This window comes from Heteronotia binoei, chromosome 9, assembly GCF_032191835.1.
Source record: "Heteronotia binoei isolate CCM8104 ecotype False Entrance Well chromosome 9, APGP_CSIRO_Hbin_v1, whole genome shotgun sequence".
Taxonomy (NCBI): Eukaryota; Metazoa; Chordata; class Lepidosauria; order Squamata; family Gekkonidae; genus Heteronotia; species Heteronotia binoei.
The window spans coordinates 36,959,955-36,980,229 of NC_083231.1; the positions used below are offsets into that span (position 1 = coordinate 36,959,955).

At 41.6% G+C, this 20,275-nt stretch overlaps 1 protein-coding gene across 1 annotated transcript in view; it reads right to left on the reverse strand.

Moving 5' to 3' along the window:
• WWC2 (WW and C2 domain containing 2) overlaps positions 1-20,275 on the reverse strand; it is a 194,262-nt gene that overhangs the window by 82,595 nt on the left and 91,392 nt on the right. Inside the window, exons 3-4 of the mRNA XM_060246480.1 lie at positions 6,095-6,298; positions 4,651-4,727 (exon numbers count right to left, since the gene is read on the reverse strand). Coding sequence (XP_060102463.1) covers positions 4,651-4,727; positions 6,095-6,298 — 281 coding nt within the window. The remainder of the gene's footprint in view (positions 1-4,650; positions 4,728-6,094; positions 6,299-20,275) is intronic.

Consider the following 20,275-nt stretch of genomic DNA (forward strand, 5'->3'; position numbering starts at 1 on the left):
GGCTATCTACAACGATAAAGGCAAAAAAACAGTATCTCACCGACCGGGGACACGAAAGGCAAACCTCTCCGCGCAGCGGTCAGAAAGGAACTGGCGGGATCCCCGCGCTGGCGCTGGTGAGCATGCGTACTGGGACGCCTGCGGATGCCCATTGGCGCCGAGCGCGGAAAAATCCCGGGCTTTTCAGATACCGATTCGGGGATCGGCACAGGTGCTCTATCCCATGGGTGTGAAGCACAGAGACCACGAAGAAGATCTGGGAAATAATTTCAGGGCACAGACATATATACACACAACTTCTCTGGTCAAATTTCATCCATCCACTTTCTCGGCTGAAGCAGGGAAGCCTCAGCTCTGTGTGAATTCCGTGAATACTGCCAACACGCTCAGCAAAACAGTGACATGTCTACAGCCATGAGAATGTGGTACAGAAAGAGACACTTATATGAAAGCTCCTCAGGAGCTGCTCCTTGGGATGCAATCACACTTGGAGATTAGGCGTGGTATTATCACAGCTCTGAAAAAGCCGTTTCTCTTTTATCCATGCCCCGGCATTCACACAGTCCCCGCCCTGCTGCTGGGAGAGGTACCAGCTGCATATGTGCAAGAGGAGTCTTCAGACTGCTCATGCACATGCTGGGTGGGTGTGGGTGTGGCTGCAGTGCGTGCCCAGCCATTCAGCATACAATTTAGAGGTTTGCTACATGGAAATTCCCGGTAGCTATTTAATCCAGTCCCAGCCTATCCTGAGACAAGGCAGGTACGTGGGAGGGACTCAGGAGGCCGATGCACTCGTGTGGTAGAACACATTAAAGCCGGATGGGAAGCGTGGCTAGGTCGGGCCAAATCTCTCAAGTGATTGCACCCTTATACTGTCCCGTGCACATGGAGGATTGCAGCTCAGAAACTCTAGTCAAATGCTTTAATTTTGCAAGCTGCCTTGTGGAATCTGGTTAAGAGTGAGGCAGTGGCTAACAGTGCTGCAAACAGTAAATAAATAATGTTGCAAATTGATGTCTCAGAAGGTGTGAGCGTTCAAAGGATAGTCATCATAAAGTTGACTCAAGTATTCAGGGAGAGAGCAATACACTCTTAGTCTAAGCATGGAGAGAAAGAATCCTTGACTGAATGTCCTCTGCCATTAAGATCCCCTTGCATATGGAAAGCTTGAATGTAAGTAAGAACCTTTCTCCCTAAAAAGCTAGCTTAGGCAAATTCATAACATGGGGAAATGAGCACACCATTGGACACATTTGCATTCTTTGTTGTAACTGTCCCTCTTCACCAATTTAATAATAATAATATTTTATTTATATCCTGCCCTCCCCGCCAGAGCAGGCTCATTTGTAGCTGATGCAGGTCATGGGAAGAAGCATTGGCTTAAGTAAGCGTTCCTTATGGACCACATGTCCCTGTGGATAACATGCCCTCCTCATGCATAACTTTGGCCTGAGTATTTTGCATTTGCTCTCTTATCTCCACAACTGTTAATCTTTATTAGTGTTCGCATAATATATATAAGAAATGAACATTTTGCAAGGGTAACAGGGGTATGCTAATGCTTATTAATATGACAGGTGAAATAACTGGTCATAAAAAGAACCAATTGCTCTGTAGAAAGTACAGCATATGTCAGTATTTAGCTATGTCTGCTAGCATAATTTCTCCGTGTCAACACAAGCAGCCTTGCTATCACATATAAATAAACCCTTGTTACTATTTGATGAACACAAAGGAATTCTATCTTCCTCTTGATGTTCCTAAACAAGCAACTAATGTAAGAGACGTGCCAGATTAGAAGACATCTCTTTATTTGGATAACCTCATTACAGTAATTAAACTTGAAATCCACATTTAACTCAACTACGTTAATTTGTCATTGGCTGGGTGTGCATGCCACCTGTTCTTATTAAGGAGAGAGAGTGAGAGTACCTACTGGCATTGTTTGAAAGAGAAGGACAGTGTACATGCAGGGAAGGGTTCTCAACATTCACTTTCAAGGAGCCCTGTACACCATAACTTACAGGGCACAGGGCAATAGCTGGGGGATCACACATTTCCCATTTATCTGGGCTTGCATTCTGAACTGTAGTTACCCAGACAGGGGCCCAAGCAATAGTCATATGAACTGCATTTCAAATAAATGATATCTAGACATCCAAATTTTCTCTAGACTATACACCTCTATAAAATATCGGGGTGTATCCAGCTGTTTTTTTCAATCAGTTTCACTTAACTCTATTCCTTATTACAGTCCTCATCCTTCTTGTAGGCCTTATGATTCCCAACATAATCTTTTAGTAATCAAACAGATTCCCACCCCCCTTCTTCTCTAAGGCTGCCAATTCCAGGTTGGGAAATTCTTGGAGATTTGAGGGTAGAGCCTGGAAAAGGCAGAATTTGGGGAGAAGAGTGACCTCTGAGGGATATAATGCCATAAAGTCTACCTTCCAAGGCTGCCAATTTCTCCAGGGGAAAGGATCTCTGTCTGGAGATGAGCTGTTATTCTGGGAGACCTCCATGCTTCGCCTGGAGGTTGAGAACCCTACTCTACTCTCTTTTTCAGCATGGAACCAAACCATCAAGAAAACCTAAAATCAAATTCATGTCATTTGTATTTGTTCATTCATCTGCGCAGGGAATATTTATTTCAGATGCTTAGGACAGTTTAGTGTCCAGATACAAAAAAATATTTTAATTCGATTTTCAGTCTGGTTTTGGGCTTGAAATTGCCTTGTTTTCTGGTGGAAAAATAGTGGCCACATGATGCTGTTAACATCATCAACTGTAGTATCTGGACCGTTGGCTGTGAGGTATTATTGGGGGCATTACACTTCAGTGATACTGTTCCTGTGTGGCTGGCTGCTGAGAACACTTGTGCTATAAGCTCCATCTTGTCCTGTATGCTGTCACTGTGTGATATCTACATGGAAGCACTGGATGTCCAAAGAAGTGTTAACAACAGAGCTCAAGTGTGGTGATTAGAGTGTCAACAGAAAAATCTGTTGACCATTCCCGGGCCGAAAGAGGTGAAGCTGCAAAGCACCCACGACCGGGCCTTCTCCACTATGGCTCCACGCCTATGGAACCAACTTCCAGAGGAAACGCGGGCCCTGCGGGACCTTGAACAGTTCCGCAGGGCCTGCAAGACTATCCTCTTCCGACTGGCCTTCACTGACTAAGAGGGAAGCTGCTAGGGGGCTTGCCATCAGAAAATAGCACTAGCATATTATATTATACTATTTTATTAATTTTAGAATTTTACTCAGAATTTTAATTAAACTGTTAATGTAGTTGTTTAAAAATTTTTTGTATAACTAATGTATGGAATTTTGTTGTGAGCCGCCCTGAGCCTGCTCCGGCGGGGAGGGCGGGATATAAATAAAATTGTTATGTTATGTTATGTTAGACTGGGATCAGGTTTGCTGGGTGATCTTGGGCCCCTCACATGCTCTGCCTCACCTACCTCATGGGGATTTTGTGAAGGAAAAATAGAAGATAATAGAACAACGCATGCTGCTCGGAGTCCTCATTGGGGAGCAAGGAGAAGTAAATAATGCTTAAATATGAAGCAACATTACTTCTCCTTTTCAGGTCTGTCAGGTGAGACGTAGACATCCTAACTGAGCAACTGGAGTTGGTACTGGGCTAGATGTAGGCCAATAAACTGCAGCTGAATTCAGTTAAGACTGAGACACTGTTCATTCACAGTGCATCCAATCAAGTATTTCAATTTCTGCCTTTCAGGATTTCAATTTCAGGGTTGCCAGATGCTCTGGGCAGGAATAAACATGCAAGTATAAATTTCCCTATGTGGCACATCAGTGCCTTTAGCCAGTTTGGCCTGGTGTACCAGAGACAGTCAGCCATGCCTTGGTAACTTCTAGGTTAGGCCTGTTGCAACACATCCTTCTTGAGGCTGCTTCTGAAGTCTCTTTGGAAGTTCCAATAGGTACAAAATTGCAGTGGCAAGATTGCTTGCTGGAATGAGCTTTAAAGAATACATTTCACCAGTTCTGACAGATTTAATCTGGCAGTGAATTCACTTCTGGATACAATTCAAGGTGCTTTTAAAAGCCCTAAAATATCTGGGATCACACTATTCAAAGAATTGCCTTCTTCCCTATGAGACCGCTCATCAGCTGGTTTATTCAGAGGCAATGCTGTGCCGACTCCCACCTTTAGAAGCTGGGCAGCTACATACCAGAGCCTTTTCTGTCATCATCCCTTGATTTCAAAAATCCTTCCCCATGGTAATTCTTCTGGCACCCAGCTTGCTGAGCTTTAGACTCAGGCAAAAACATTTTTATCTCCTGAGTTTTGTTGATTTAGTTCATCATTGAGATTTTTTTTCTGTCCCAGTTTGATTATTTATTTTACTACTTTCTTTGGTTCTCACTGTTTTTATGTGGCAGAGTTTAGTGAAAAAATGAGCTTTTAAAAACTGATTGATGGTTCTGTTTCTGATCGTGATTGCTGGTCTCACTGCTGGCTGCAGCTGATTATTGATTATTATTTTACTTTGTTTATTTGGAAGATGCATGATTTGCAAACAGTACAGAATATAAATATACTAAACAAAATTTAAAACCCACATGAATTGGAAGAGCACAGACCTGTATCTTCCAATACACTATTAAGCACTCTTACCCTTAATCTTGTAGTGGAGATTTCCGCCTTCAGAATATCAGGGTCATACTTAGTGCTAGAAGAGGAGCTTGAGAATACTTATGAGGAACATGGAATAAAGGAGGAAAACATTATTCAGTCAAAATCATTATTTCTCTGCTTGTGTAGTTTTAGAACTACAAAGTTAACATAATATTACATATACAGTGCTTCTCTCTAATACAATATACTGAAAGTTCCTTTATGTAAATAAATATTCAAAGCATGTTTTGTTTATATCATAGCATTCAAATATGAAGATAGGCAGAGGCATGACTAAATATTTCATAACACAGTAAATGACTAGGTTTTCTCTTAGCATCAACAACACGTAAAATTCAAAGGAAAAAAGGCATGTTCAGGGTTACAGACATACAGGGTAAGCAAATTCTCCAGAGATCCACAGAGTCTCAGAGGATTTTATGTTTGATAATTTATGATGGTATTCTTTGACTTGTATGCCACCTTCAGCAGACCTCTGGAGAGGTGGCATATAAATTCTGTTAATAACTACATAAATTCTGATTCAGGTTAAAAATTCTTTATAGACCTAAGTCTAACCCTCCCTTTTCCTAATACACTGACTTGTTTGGATTAATCCTGCTGATCCCCTGTCCCTCTTGGTCTTTCACACTAAATTCCCATTGGTTGCTCAGGGGATATTTATCTAGGAAACTAAGACTACTAGAGGGCAAGTCAGGAAATAGGAGAGGAATGTCAGGATTGCGTTACTCCAAGAAAATTAGCCACAGAACAGCAAAAAGAATTCTTTATGCTTCTAAATATGCTGGGCAATCAATTTCTATCCAACAGAAGGCTTAAAACTGAACATGAAGCTGTCTTATCCTCAGACAGATCGGCAGCAGTTCTTGGGCAGAGACACCCCCATCCCCACCATCTTATACTTCAGATGTCATCATTTGAACCTGGGACTTTATGCATGCCACTGAGTAAAACCAACACTATGCCTCTCCCTTCGCTACTCTGAATTATCACACCATTCCATTTTAACCACAATAGCAGCCAGAGTACAGGACCAGAACAGGGAAGATTTGGGATAAAATTCCTCCTTGGCTGTGAAGTTCAATGGATTATTTTGGGCCAATCAAATATTCTCAGCTTAACCTAACATTTTGAGGACAAAATGGTGGTGGAGGAGAGAACTATGTAAACCATCCTGAGATCTTTTACCTAGCAAGATAAAACCATACTAGAAAAAAGTACTAAATTTTATCCCTTCCAGTCTCTATTGCCACGTTTTCTGTGTCTGTATCTTCTCTTACATCTATTTGCATCTACTGTGCAAATGAGCAACCAGATTCTACAACTCACAGAATCAGGAGAAAACCATCTCGGTCACTGGTTCTTGAGCTGACAATGGTAAATGAAACTCACTAAAATAGAGGATGCAGCACATTATACTTACAGCTTGTGTGAGAGCTTGACTTTTCCTTGTAAGCATCGTTCAACCTCACATACTCATCCAAAGCAAGTGCCAATCTCTGTTCCTTCACATGATACAGTTCTTTTTGAGTGCTTAGGGCATCTTGTGCTACTGTAAGATAATCTTTTAGCATTTTCTCTTGCTCTTGCCTCCATTGTTTTCTTGGATCTTCTATCTGTGTAGTTTCTGCAAAAATACAGTTGCACAGGCTTTCATTTACAAGCATAACAATGTACAAGTCAGTAATAATATCTGAGACTTCAAACACTTTTTTATCTTGCTAGTTTTGAATGAATCGCATCAGAATGAACCTCTGAAGTCATTTACCATCTTCATCTGCACATAGACAATGAAATACTGTGAAATGTTTGGCCCATGAACGTTTTTAGATCAGAAGTGTCAAACTCATTTGTTATGAGGGCTGAATCTGACATAAGTGTCACTTTTTTGGGCTGGGCCATTAGTGCCGTAAAATGTAACACAAGGTACCATTGACATTAACTTTATAAAGGTGATGTCGAATGGTAATAGCAGGTGAATGACAATAGCATGCTTGACTGAATGAGGTGTGATATGCAAATACATAGTAGGCATGGCGATACCAGCACTGGTAATGATACAGGAAACTGAGATCTCAATTCCATCCTGAAGGATTCAGTCCAGGAGGATGCAAAGAATAAATGGTCTTAAGTCTGACATTAGAAACAACAACATTCAGTTGCTGACCTAAGAGCAGCAGTGCTGTTATAAAGGAATTTCGCAGGGAGGTTAGAAAGAGAGACTGCTCAATTGCAACTGATAATGAAGCTCAAGAAGACAATGCATCTTCCAGGGCTGCATTGAGAGTTAGTTTTCCTGTCTCATTACCAATATGTGCTATTATCGTTTGGCATCTGAAATTATTCCACTCTCCAAGATATAAAGACCAATCAAAGTGTTCTAATTGCTAATCAGGGTCTTTTGAGGAAAAAATAAATCCAGATAGGAACAGAGAAATCCAATATATATATATATTTTTAATTTCAGAATAAACCAAAATAATGTTTCTCAATGTACATCATGCTTGTCAGATGAATCCTCCGTCCCTTCAAAGAAGAAGTGTGCTTGCACACAAAAGCTTTTACCTGGAATAAAAATTGTTGAACTTAAAACTGCCATGGAACTTCAACAACTTTGTTTTCTCTCTCTCTCTCTTTCTTCCACCCTCCCTTCCTCCCCAAAAGAGGACAAACAGCCCTGGAAAAGGAAGCAGAAGCTCTGTATGTGTAGGATGGGGGGAAGGATTGTTTTCGTATCTCTCCCACACAAAGCAGGAAGCAACCACTGAGCGCTCTCTGTGTGTGTAAGAGAGAGAGAGAGAGATAGTGCAAGGGAGAGGGGAGGGAGGCAAGAGGTAGGAAGCAAAAAACAGGAAGCAAAGAGCCACTGAGGGAGATGGATAAAAAGCAAACTAAGGTGCAGCTGCAGCAGCAGCCCTGGAAAAGGAAGCAGGAGAAGGATGTTGCTCAGGGAGCTGATCTGAGCCCTCTGTGGGCGGGATCTGGCCTATGGGATGCTTGTTTGACACTGATTTGGATAGTATATTTCATAAGATGCTTTAGAAACATTCTCAGGTGTAAGATATTCTCTGCTCTAACCTGGATAGCCCAGGCTCACCCAATCTCATCAGATCTTGGAGGGTAAGCAAGCACCAGCCCTGGCTCATATTTGGATGGGAGACCTCCAAGGAATATCAGGATCATGACATGGAGGCAGGCAATGGCAAACTACCTATAAATGTCTCTTGCTTTAAAAACCCTATAAAACACATAATTCAGCTGTGACTTGAGGACACTTTCCACCACCAAAATATTCTCTGTAATAAAACCCAGCAATTTTCACTTACCATATGTTTTATTAACCGGGTGCTAGCTATGTAGCCAGTATATTCGTAATTATTCATATTGCAAACACCTGCAATTGGCCTCTGATTTCCCCACAATTCATAGCCCTATTTTCTTGATTATTTGAAAGTATACTTCTTGTTACTTATGATTTTCATTCTCAGTTTCATCCATTACAATCCCCTCTCCCCTTCCCAAAGACTGAAAGCATCCACTGAATAATGGAGATAAGAAATGCATGCTGGAAGCCTCTTCTTTATAAAACAGACTCTGAGTAAAGGTGCAAGTGTTTTGTATTCTTCCTTCCTAAATGGAAAGGAAGGACAAGAGAACTGAGAGAAAAAGAAGAGGAACTACAGCACAATAAATCCAGTAAATATATATATATTTTTAATATTGGAAAGGAAGGAGAGGAGGTGCCCCCGACAGATCTCTGCATCCCATCTGCTTCTAACAGCCAGTGTAGTGTATTGGTTCGAATGTCCGACTAGTATCTGGAAGATCTGGGTGCAAATCCTCACACTGCCCTGAAACTTACTGGGTGATCCTGGGCCGGTCACACACCTTTCAAACCCATTTTACAGGGATGTTGGGAAGATAAAATGGGGATAAGAGAACCATCTAGGACAAAGGACAGGATAAAAATGGAATAGATTGACAGATAAACACAGACTAACAGCTAAAAATCTGTGGACTCCAGTTCCATCTGTGTACAAAGTACTGCGAGGGAAAGAATGCTCATGAATTCCTTTGAAATCCTGCAGCTTCCTGGTTATGCTCACCATGTTTGAGATTTCACCTTGTTCAAAATCTGAAATATAATAATTTTTTGGTAGAATATAATAGTATACTATAATAATTTCCCCACTATTCATGTTACCTGAGAAGATGTATAAATTTCTCTGGCACTGGTGCATCATTATAAACACATGGCAAAACCTCAGCAGACTATTCCAAATCTCTGCAGTTCCATTACAAAAACCAGAAGCATATGTAAACTCTTGGGGCATTTCAGATAAAGATTTTAGGTTTTCAAAGATTTCAGTCAATGAGTTCAATTTGAGCTGACGAAAGGTGATCTAGCGTATAGCTCTTATACGGCACTTTACATCTTCAAAGCTCTCTAGGAAAACATTAATCCGAGCTACTGATTTAGGTTCAAGTGCTTCTCCTCGCCCCAACAACATTAGTTACATATCCCTCACTAAGACACTTTTCTCTACTTTTGCCTACTTAAATTATCCAGAGCAAACAGTAACTCAAATGTGCCACAATGGAGACTTTAAACATATGTTTGGTTAGCTTCTGCTGCAGCAAAGGAAAGTCCCTAGTGGTCACAATTGCCAATAATGCTTGATAGTCCTACACATTTAATCTTCCTGGTGCTACATTTTCATGGGAACTCAAGAGGCAAGTGAAAATGAGAGAGCAGCTAAAAAAAAGATCAAAATGTTTCCCATGTGCCCCCCTAGACTCAAATATATTCAGGTATGCTCATTTCTGCGGGAGAGGGGAGGACTCCTTGCAAAATGGACTCTAAAGAAGAGTACCGACAGATAGCTCTTGCATTAAAAAACAGACACACAAATGAAAATTCAGGAATACCACTATGGATTTACTGTAACCCACTCAGGGATCCCAATCTCTCCAAATAATTTTATTTACAAACATAAAAATGTGTGTTACTAGCCCCCGCTCTTCTCAAATAATTATAGGAGACTGGCCTCTTTTTACCATCCCATGAGCCAATACATGAGTTTCCAAGCCTCCCAATCTTGTACTCAGGGGTGCAGCCTGGAAAACAAAGATTCTTACTTGTTGAGCACTGCCATAGTTTGGAAGCATTTTGTAGTTCAGTTTTTTTTAAAGGCACCTCAAATTCTCTTCCAAACTCATCTCCAGTGCAAGATAATTGGCATCTTTTCTCTTGTGTTTTCGAAGAAGATGATATTGGATTTATATCCCGCCCTCCACTCCGAAGAGTCTCGGAGCGGCTCACAATCTCCTTTACCTTCCTCTCCCACAACAGACACCTGTGAGGTGGGTGGGGCTGGAGAGGGCTCTCACAGCAGCTGTCCTTTCAAGGACAACCTCTGCCAGAGCTATGGCTGACCCAAGGCCATGCTAGCAGGTGCAAGTTGAGGAGTGGGGAATCAAACCCAGTTCTCCCAGATAAGAGTCCGTACACTTAACCACTACACCAAACTGGCTCTCCACTACATTGTGTCTGTGGTGAAAGGATACTCCAGCTAAATTAAAAAATGACAGCTTTTCAAGATATACGTTAAATTTTAATTCGGTAAGGTTCAGGGCACTTTCATCTGGATAACTCAAACTAGCCTGATCTTGTAGCATCTTGGAAGTCAAACAGGGCCATCCCTGGGTAGTACTTAGATGGGAGGCTGCCAAAGAATTCCAGCACAGCTATACAGAGACTATGACTCTCTTGCCTTAAAAACATAAAGGGGTCACCATAAGTCAACTGCAAACTGATGGCAAAAAACAAACAAGAAGTAGCGAGAAAAACTGGGACTGTTTCCTGGGTAACCAGGGATTGTACATAATCAAGGAAAACTGCAGAGACCCTACTGGGAGCTGGCTGGTAACTTTCCATTTGGTAGGATGTGGATGGGGTGTGTGTCTGGTGGACTATTATACAAAACCACTATCCTCTTTGAGTGAAGTGAGTGACCAGAGAATTGAGTCAGCCCTCAACAAAGAAGGGCAATAAAATGGAGGCCACAGAAAGGACCATGAAACAGAACCCAGAACAGAACCTGAGAATGTTTTTTTAAAGGGATCCAGAGAAGAATCAGAGAATTACAGGCCAGTTAGCCTAATGTCTCTCCCAGGCAAATTACGAGAAACTATAATTAAAGACAGAATTATTAGGCACACAAAGGAACAAGGCTTGCTGATGGGAAATCAGCATGGCTTCTGCAAAGGGAAGTCCTGCCTCAACAGCCTTCTGGAGTTCTTTGAGAAAATGAACCAACATGTAGACAACAGTGACTCAGTAGATATGATATACTTGGACTTCCAAAAGGCTTTTGTCAAAGCACCTCACCAAAGACTCATAAGTAACTTCACCAAAAACTCCTAATCCTAAAGAGACTAGATAGATCCATGGAGGATAGGCCTATCAGTGGCTACTAGCCATGGTAACTAAAGAGAACCTTCACATTTGGAGGCAGTAAACCTCTAACTACCACTGCCAGAAAACAGCTTCAGGGGAAGGATTCAGCCCTGTGATCAGCTGTTATCCCTCTGGAGTGATTGGTTCGCCACTGCATGAGACAGGGTGGTGGACTAGATGAACCACTGGTGTGACCCAGCAAGGTTTTTCTTAAGTTCTTATGTTCATAAACTTATTCTGCAACTTCTTAATTCACAGGAAATAATTTTAGATCTAGGGTGAGGATGCACTTTTCATTTTACTTCCCTTTACTCAGTGGTTGTTAGATTTTGTTCCAGTATATGCTTTTTTTGTTATTAATAATGACTGCATATACAACTAACGTTATTTTTTTCCTGAAGTGGGTGTTATGCTATGCACCTACTTAAAAGCTTAACTTGGCTTATACTTAAAGGTAAAGGTAGTCCCCTGTGCAAGCACCAGTCATTTCCAACTCTGGGGTGGCGTCACATCACAACATTTTCACAGTAGACTTTTTACGGGATAGTCTGCCATCACATTCCCCAGTCATCAACACTTTACCCCCAGCAAGTTGGGTACTCATTTTATCAACCTCAGAAGGATGGAAGGTTGAGTCAACCTTGAGCTGGCTACCTAAACCCAGCTTCCACTGGGATCGACCTCAGGTTGTGAGCAGAGCTTGGACTGCAATACTGCAGCTTCCCACTCTGCACTACAGGGCTCTGTGGCTCATACTTTCCAAGACACAAAAAGAAGGCAAGGAGATACCTGCATGCAGGGCGTTTTTTGAAGGAAAAACCCCAGCAGAAACTCATTTGCATATTAGGCCACACCCCTGACATCATCGTTGTTTTAAAATAGAAAAAGCCCAGCAGGAACTTATTTGCATATTAGGCCACACACCCCGATACCAAGCCAGCTGGAACTGTATTCCTGATCTAGAAGGAGGAGGAGATTAGATTTATACCCCGTCCTTCACTCAGAGTAGTTTACAATCTCCTTTCCCTTCCTCTCCCCACAACAGACACCCTGTGAGGTAGGTAGGGCTGAGAGAGCTCTTTCAAGAACTGCTCTTTTGAGAACAGCTCTGACAGAACTTGTGACTGACCCAAGGTCACCCAGCACAGCAGCTGCGTATGGAGGAGTGAGGAATCAAACCCAATTCCCTAGATTAGAGTCCATGCACTTAACCACTACACCAAACTGATTCTCCTATGTGATCCTTTTTAAAAAATTGGAGATGGCTTGGATTCAACTCAGAGCCTTCTGCATGACAAGCAGACACTCTACCACAGAGCTACAGCTTTCACTTCTCTCTGTTAGAAAGATAAAGACATGAGACTGGAAGAACATGCTGGAAAAGAGATGGCGAGTTAAACTTTGGAACTGGGATAAGGCTTGGCATGGTTTCTAATGAAAACACACACATACACACCACACCTTCTGGCTACTTCCCTTATATTTATTGCCTTCACTGGACCCCAACAATTAAGAGAAAATGCTACAATTTTGGGTCAGACTCAGAGGTCTGAAGGGTCCAGAACTATCCCTTATTTATTTTGTTCTTGTTTTGATGAGGCTGGCTTGGTGTTCGGGTGTGTGGCCTAATATGCAAATGAGTTCCTGCTGGGCCTTTTCTATTTAAAAACCCTGTGAGGAGCAACCTCTTTTATTCTCTCTTTTGAACATGCTGAAAGAGGTTGTATAAACTTGAATGGAGACAAGAGTTGGGATGGCCATGTGGAAAACAGCTTGCTTTTGGTTCTACACCTTACATTTTCACTACCTCCCCAGGGCATCTGAAAAGGTGACTAACAGTGCCATGCTAAGCAGAGAGGCCTTTTTCTAAGTCCACTGACTTCAGTGGACTTAGAAGAATGTAAGCCTGTTTAGGATTGTAATGCCAAACTCTGAGACTTTAGCCAATCTTAACACAGAAGAGACCCCATTCTATTGCTCCTGTGATTCTAGCATCTTTGCATGCATACCAATTTATGCAAAAAATAATAAGTAAATGATTTTTTTTTAGACATCAAGTACTCACAAAGGCAATCACAAAGCATCAAATAGCTTTCATAATGAATCAACAATCAAATAGGATAAAGGCAGTTCGGTTGGGTTTTGGGGATGGATGTAATGACTGTAGTTGTACTTTAAGAGCAGCACTAGTTGTAATGGAAAATAATCTCAGAAGAGAGGAAAGCCATATCTGCGAACACATTTCAGGTAATTGCTCAGTAGGTTTAAGTCAGGATTGCTCAATGTGTGGCCCAAACTGCAGGAGTAGCCTGCAGAGTCCTAAAACGTGGCCCACAGAAACACTGTCCTTGTAATTATAGGACAAGGACAAAGCTGTTTTTTACTGCAGGGTGTTTTTTTTGTATGTGTGGGGAGGGGGCTTAGCCCTTTTGTTCTCAAATCAAGCAATTTTATTTTTCTTTATTACATCTCTGAGAAACCTCGCACAGCCACTTCATTTGTTTCTGAATATGAAAAAAAAATCACGTACAGCTTTCTGTGTCATGAAGAAGTGGTAACACAGTCTGTGAAAAGTGCCAGGTTTAAAAAATATATAAGATCTTTTCACTGAATAGCTTGAAATACACATATTCTCTCAAAATGCCTTTCACTCCACGGTCATAACCTGAAACAGCATAACAGATTCACTGACTGTCAGATGGCAAACAGGTATATAAATTAAGACAATGTGGGCAAATTTTGGCCTATTGGTGGTTGCAGAGACCTCTGTTCTTAACAGCAGGCTAATGTACTTTTACATTCACATAGCAGCAGGATGAAAGCTTGTCCTGCTTATATTAAAGGTCACGCTGCTTCTTCAAGGTAGCCAAAGTCAAGGCTCTGCAAATATCTGCAGAACATTTGCTGCAGCCTTGCTTTTCTGAAATAAAAGCAATTGGAACAGGTCAGGCAGACTTCAGGGTTTTAGTAAGAGCACACCACAGATATGCCAGTGGTTCAAAACTGCTCTGCCATTATTGTTGTTGTTAGTCTTAAAACCAGCATACAGTCTGGTAAGACAAAGAGTACTGTAATAGAAATTCAAGTTTAAGAGCTTTTAAAATCCCCATAATTTAATAACTTTGCCATTTAAATATGGATCCATTGATTAAATCTATAATGCCCCTTCTTCAATTTAAGATGTTTATATGGTCACAGAATTTATTTATTTATTTTGCATTTCATTGTAGTCCACATAACCTGATCGGGCACTACAATCTACCTGGATAAATTTCAGCGCAATTGTGATTCTATAACAAAGAGTACTTCTCTCAGCTCTGTCAGGCTTGATGGAAATGTCATACCAAGGAACTGATATCTATTCTTTGAGTAAACTGCCCTTTTGTGTAATGCATATGGTCTTCCTGGGGGTCATGAACATTTTGTATTCTTGTTCTCTAGTAGTGGGGAACAGCAGGCAACTTTCAAGGTGGATTGTCAATTCCTCGTGTGTGTGTGTGGGGGGGGGGGGACTCTTAAACCTTTGGACGCACTTGCTCAGCAAAGCTCCTGGCTCATATAAAATGCATGTGCAGTTTAAAGAAGCAGGGAAGGACCAGAGCTTTCCCTTCCTCAGAGTAAATAGGATATGGGCAGCCATTTCTCATCATTTTAAACAAAGATGATAGAAATGAGGCTCTGAGATATAAAAAAAATTGGACATGCATTGCCACGTATGCCCTTTCTTGGTGGAATATAACCTTTTAAAAATTAGGAATCATTACTTGCAGTTTTTAAAAGGTAAAGAAACGAATAAAATACCTGCGACTCATGCATTTACAAGCTGGGTTTTTAATTATATATTTCAAAGAGCTGTGTTCCTTTTTCATGCCCCTCTAAGCTTGGGGGAAACCTCCCCACGAGCAAAATAATTAGCACATAAGGTATAAAGCTTATGCACCTACCTATTGTTCAAATTTCATGCTTACATTGCATTCACATGTGAGTGTATTCAACAGAAGAAAGTTTTGGGAGGGCTTTCACTTTGTGGTAGACCAACACTTCACACACAGAAGGTCCAAATGTCAACCCCCAGCATCCCCCATTATAAGGATCATGTATAACTGTGCAACTGAACAACAACAACAAATGAGGTGATGTGAAGGACTTCGGGCTGAAGTTGAGTTGCCAGCCTCGAGGTGGCACTGAGAGATCTCCTGCTATTACAATTGATCTACAGGCGACCAAGAACAGTTCCCCTGAAGAAAATGGTTGCTCCACAACATTGTATATTGCTAAGGTCCCTCATCTCCCCAAACCTCACCCTCCCCAGGCCTTGTGCAATTATATGATTCAGTAAAAGGCAGTTTCATGTACTTAAAAAAATGGCATGCTACAGCTGAAGAGGCACAGACTACAGCACTAACTCAGCAATCTACCACCACATTCTGTTGCTTATGTAGGCCAAATTTTAGACTAGCCATTCTAGGGTTGCCAATCCTCAGTTGGGGGCAGGAGATCCCTTAGTTTGGAGGCCCTCCCCCACTTCTGGGTCATCAGAAAGTGGAGGGGAGAGGGAAATATCTGCTGGGCACTCCATCATTCCCTATGGAGACTGATTCCCATAGAACATAATGGAGAATTTATCAATGGGTATCTGGGGGCTCTCAGGAGTTGGGTTTTTTGAGATAGAGGCACCAATTTTTCATCATAGCATCCAATGCCTCTCCCCAAAACACCCTCCAAGTTTCAAAAAGATTGGCGCTCCAATTCTATGAGCCCCCAAAGAAGGTGCCCCTATTTTCAATTATTTCCAGTGGAGGGAAGGCATTTAAAAGGCATGTAGTCCCTTTAAATGCAATGGCCAGAACTCCCTTCAGAATTCAGTCATGCTTGTTATAACCTTACTCTTGGCTCCACCCCCAAACTCCACCCCCCAAAGTCCCCAGATATTTCCCTCTGCAACTCTACCATTAACCCTACTTTATTCTTTACTGTTTTATCTGTTGTAAAGCAAAGTTATAGTTTTAAATTTTAAAGTGGAAAGGGGATTATTCCTCCACTAGACTATTCCTTCATTTAACTGAACTATTCCTTCATTTTGGACAGGTACATCCGGCCCGCAAAGGGCTCCAATCAGGCCCTCCAGCAACTGGCTGTAGTCTGCTTCATTCTCGCTTGCCTGCTATGTTTGGTCACCATTTTGTGTTTCTCTCCAGCGATCAGTCAGCCAGCAAAGCAGCCTTTCATGGCTCCTTCTCTCCCCATCTCCCTTTTCCCAAAGGGAGGAGGATCCTCAGCCAATGAAAGAGCCTAGCTCTATAGGTCTGATTAAGTTTGCCAGATTCAATTAATCACCCTGCAGAGCTACTGAGCCCAGCCCCTCTTCTTTCCTGGCTGAGGTTCCTCCCTCTCCTTGTGCCCTGGGGGAAGGAAGGAAAGAGACAGAGCTACCTTTGCCCAGTCCTCACCATCGGGAGAAATACAAAGAGCATTTTTAAGACTAGTGAGGTTTTATTGAAGGTATGAGTTTTTTGCCTTGCTACAGAGAGAGAGGGAGAGGGAGGAAATTTGTTGGGGTTGTTATGGGTGCAGCTGGGTTTCCCTCATCTTTTTTATTGTATTCATGCCCTCCAGTCTTTCTCAATAGGAAAGTATGTGAACTATTTAGAAGAAAAATAATAAGCTAGCATTAGCCTGAGTGTATGTGTGTCTAGCTCAGGTTTACCCAGGAAATTTCCATTGATTTTTCTTTCACATTTTCCTTTGATTGGGGAATTTGAATTTAGACTTCCCAGATAGTACATATGAACATATGAAGCTGCCGTATACTGAATCAGACCTTTGGTTCATCAAAGTCAGTATTGTCTTCTCAGACTGGCAGCGGCTCTCCAGGGTCTCAGACAGAGATTTTTCACACCTATTTGCCTGGACCCTTTTTTTGAGATGCCAGAGATTGAACCTGGGACCTTCTGCTTCCCAAGCAGATGCTCTACCACTTAGCCACCGCCCCTGATACTAATCATTGCACATGGTTGTCTCTGTTCTTGTACTGCTACATAGAAGTTGTAGTTATTTTTCTGGAGAAGACTATAGTTTTACAGACAAGGACATAGCCCTCAGTCTGTGCCATGGTACCATAACATAATCTTGATCAACACATGAAGCAACTTATATATAAAAGCTCACAATGCCCAGCCGCTTCATGTTTTCCTCTGGGTCTGAGGCTCAAAGCATTGTCTATGAGAGCTTTGTAAGGAATGTCAATAAATCAAAAGTAGGATTGGTACAGCACAGACATTGTTCGCCATTTTTGATGCAATAATTCATAGCAAGAGATGACATTTATCAGATTGTAAAACAAAATATTGCAAGAGTGCTAATGTTTTAAGAAAAAAAAAAGTTTGTCTGTGCCCCCTTTATACAGTTTATATGTCCGCTATCTGGCATTACATTTTATGACACACATGGCCCGGCCCGACAAGTTCTCATTTATGACAAATCCGGCCCTCATAACAAATGAGTTCAACATCCCTGGGCTACACCTTTATGCAATGGTCTCACTTGTATAAGTGCTGAAACTCAGGGTCACTGAAAAAGACAGATCAGGAATGCACAATTCCAAAAGCCCATGACTAGAACATCTTGAAACAGAAAGGGCTTTAGGTGGCTTAAGCTAAGTGCGAAAAGAGAACCCAGCTGACTGAACAAAAGTTAAACATCTTCTAAATAGTGGATTTTTGATGTTAACCTAAAGCCCAAAGAAAAAGAAGCTACACAAAGGATTGTTTGTTTGTTTTAAAAAGTACATTATTATATAGTCAATTAGAATACAATTGACAAGAATACTTAATATTCTTTTGCTTTATTTTTCTTTCTCCTGTCTCAGGTTGGTGTCATGGTGACAAATTTGAGACAACAAAGCATTTCATCAAAGAACCACAGGGTTTGATTCCTTTACATTCAGCACTGAGAATTCTGGAAATACTTTTTGGTCTCAAACTTGACATCGTGAACCACTCACCTAAAACTACAGAGGAAAACATAAGGTCTTTGGCTTTTCTGGCAGGGAAACACCTTGCCACTGGGTTAGATAACCTTACATATTTTCTTTTCTGACAAGTCTTTAAAAATTACTTTTTATTTCTACTTGTTGCATGAAAGAACACAAATCCTCTCCCAGCCTCTACAGTCAGGGCTTGGTGGTAGTGGGGAGAGGGGTCTGTTCCCTTCTCTTCATGGATGCTGGGATGTCTTTTCTCTCCAGTGTTAGAGGAGCTATGGTGGTTCTAGTAGAACATTTTCTTTGAAGGTTTGGTGTCTTTATCACAAATGAAATGCTATAACCCTAGATTAAACCAACACAAATGCTTCATAGTTCAGAATGTAGTAATTGTGTTCTAAATTGTGGTATGTCATAAATGGGAAGATTTTGAAAAAAAACTAAATGTCCAGAAGATAAACATTAAGGAAAAATAACTCTCTTATGATGAACTCATAATTAACCCTGGCTTTTTAGCATTCTTCATGATACAGTCATTGAAAACATCATATACCACACATTGGGTATACCACACATCTCATTAGTTGCTGTCAATAGTTATGGTTAAATTTCTGCAGTTCTGCTTTCTATTCCCTTTCTTTTCCTTGCATAAAACAAAGTTGCACTTTCCTGTAACTGTTGTTCAGCAAGTGGTCTTCTGTTGCAGGCACACATTGGGATTGTGTATGCGCAGGCCAGTGTGGAAAGACCAGGAGTGCCACTCCTCCATCTGCTGCTTTCTCATCCAAATGATCACATGACCAGGAGGAGGGGTGCTACTCCCTCAGTACTCTCCATGCAACTGCCAGAGACCCCAAAAAGGTTCCAGTGTTCACAGCAGGGCAGGAGGGAGGGATGTGTGCCTGCACAGAAAACCACGATGAAAAACAGTTACAAGTGCTACTCTGTTTTCATCATCATGGCTTCTGTGCAGTTCTACATGGGGAGATTAGCAAGCTCACTGAGTGAAGGAGGTGGGTGTGAATCTCTCAAAGGTAGAGACCATGGAGAACCTCCTTCTCAGCAGTTGTTTAGTCTCACATATTGACTTTCCACTTAGAGAAGAAGACCATAGATTTATACCCCGTCCTTCTTTCTGAATCAGAGTCTCAGAGTGGCTTACAATCTCCTTTATCTTCTTCCCCCACCACAGACACCCTGTGAAGTAGGTGGGGCTGAGAGAGCTCTCATAGAAGCTGCCCTTTCAAGGACAACTCTGCAAGAGCTATGGCTAACCCAAGGCCATTCTAGCAGCTGCAAGTGGAGGAGTGGGAAATCAAACCTGGTTCTTCCAGATAAGAGTTCACACATTTAACCACTACACCAAGCTAGCTCTCAATGTACAATGTATGGTAGTGAAAGAGTGGTGCTGGCCACTCGGGAAAGTTGGAGGCTACTGTTACAATGCAGGAAAGGAGCCGATCAAACTACCAAAGTTGTCAGCTGGAGTGAGAATAAGCAGATTTACGCCATAACAATGAAGGCAGTGAAAACACATGTGACATGGCCAAAGAAAGTAAGGACAGGATATGCCATAAACAATCCTTGTGTAGCTTGCAGAGCAATCTGTTCAGCAATACAACCAAAGAAAAAACATAAAAACAGATTATCTTGCCGAGGGATTAGATGGACGTTCCCAATGACAGGGGTCCCAGTCAGGAACAAAGCAAAAAGGACAGGGCAAAAGGAATGTCCCATTGTAGGGCAAGGCCAAATAGCCCAGTTCTCCAATCATAATATCAGGTAGTTGGTCTGTGTCAACGAAAACATAATTACAGTGCATTCCGTGACTATGTGGAATGTTTGAACTAAAACAAAAGACAAAAGTAATGTATGCCTAGTGCTCTGGTTGGAAGTAGTGATATAACAAACTAATTTGGCAGAACACCAGGAGCCACTGGAAAACATCCCCACAGCAGGACCTCCCTACTATAGGGAAGGAAACAACTGAGATGACACTAATTTCCAGAGGCTCAAAGCAAAAGAATTGCTCTGAGAAAAATGCAGTTTTTAGATTACAAGAATGGTGCACGTTAGGTCTGTCTCAGAAAGGATTGGCTATATCAGGGGTGTGTGGCCTGATATGCAAAGGAGCTCCTGCTAGAATTCCACCCCTGCACATA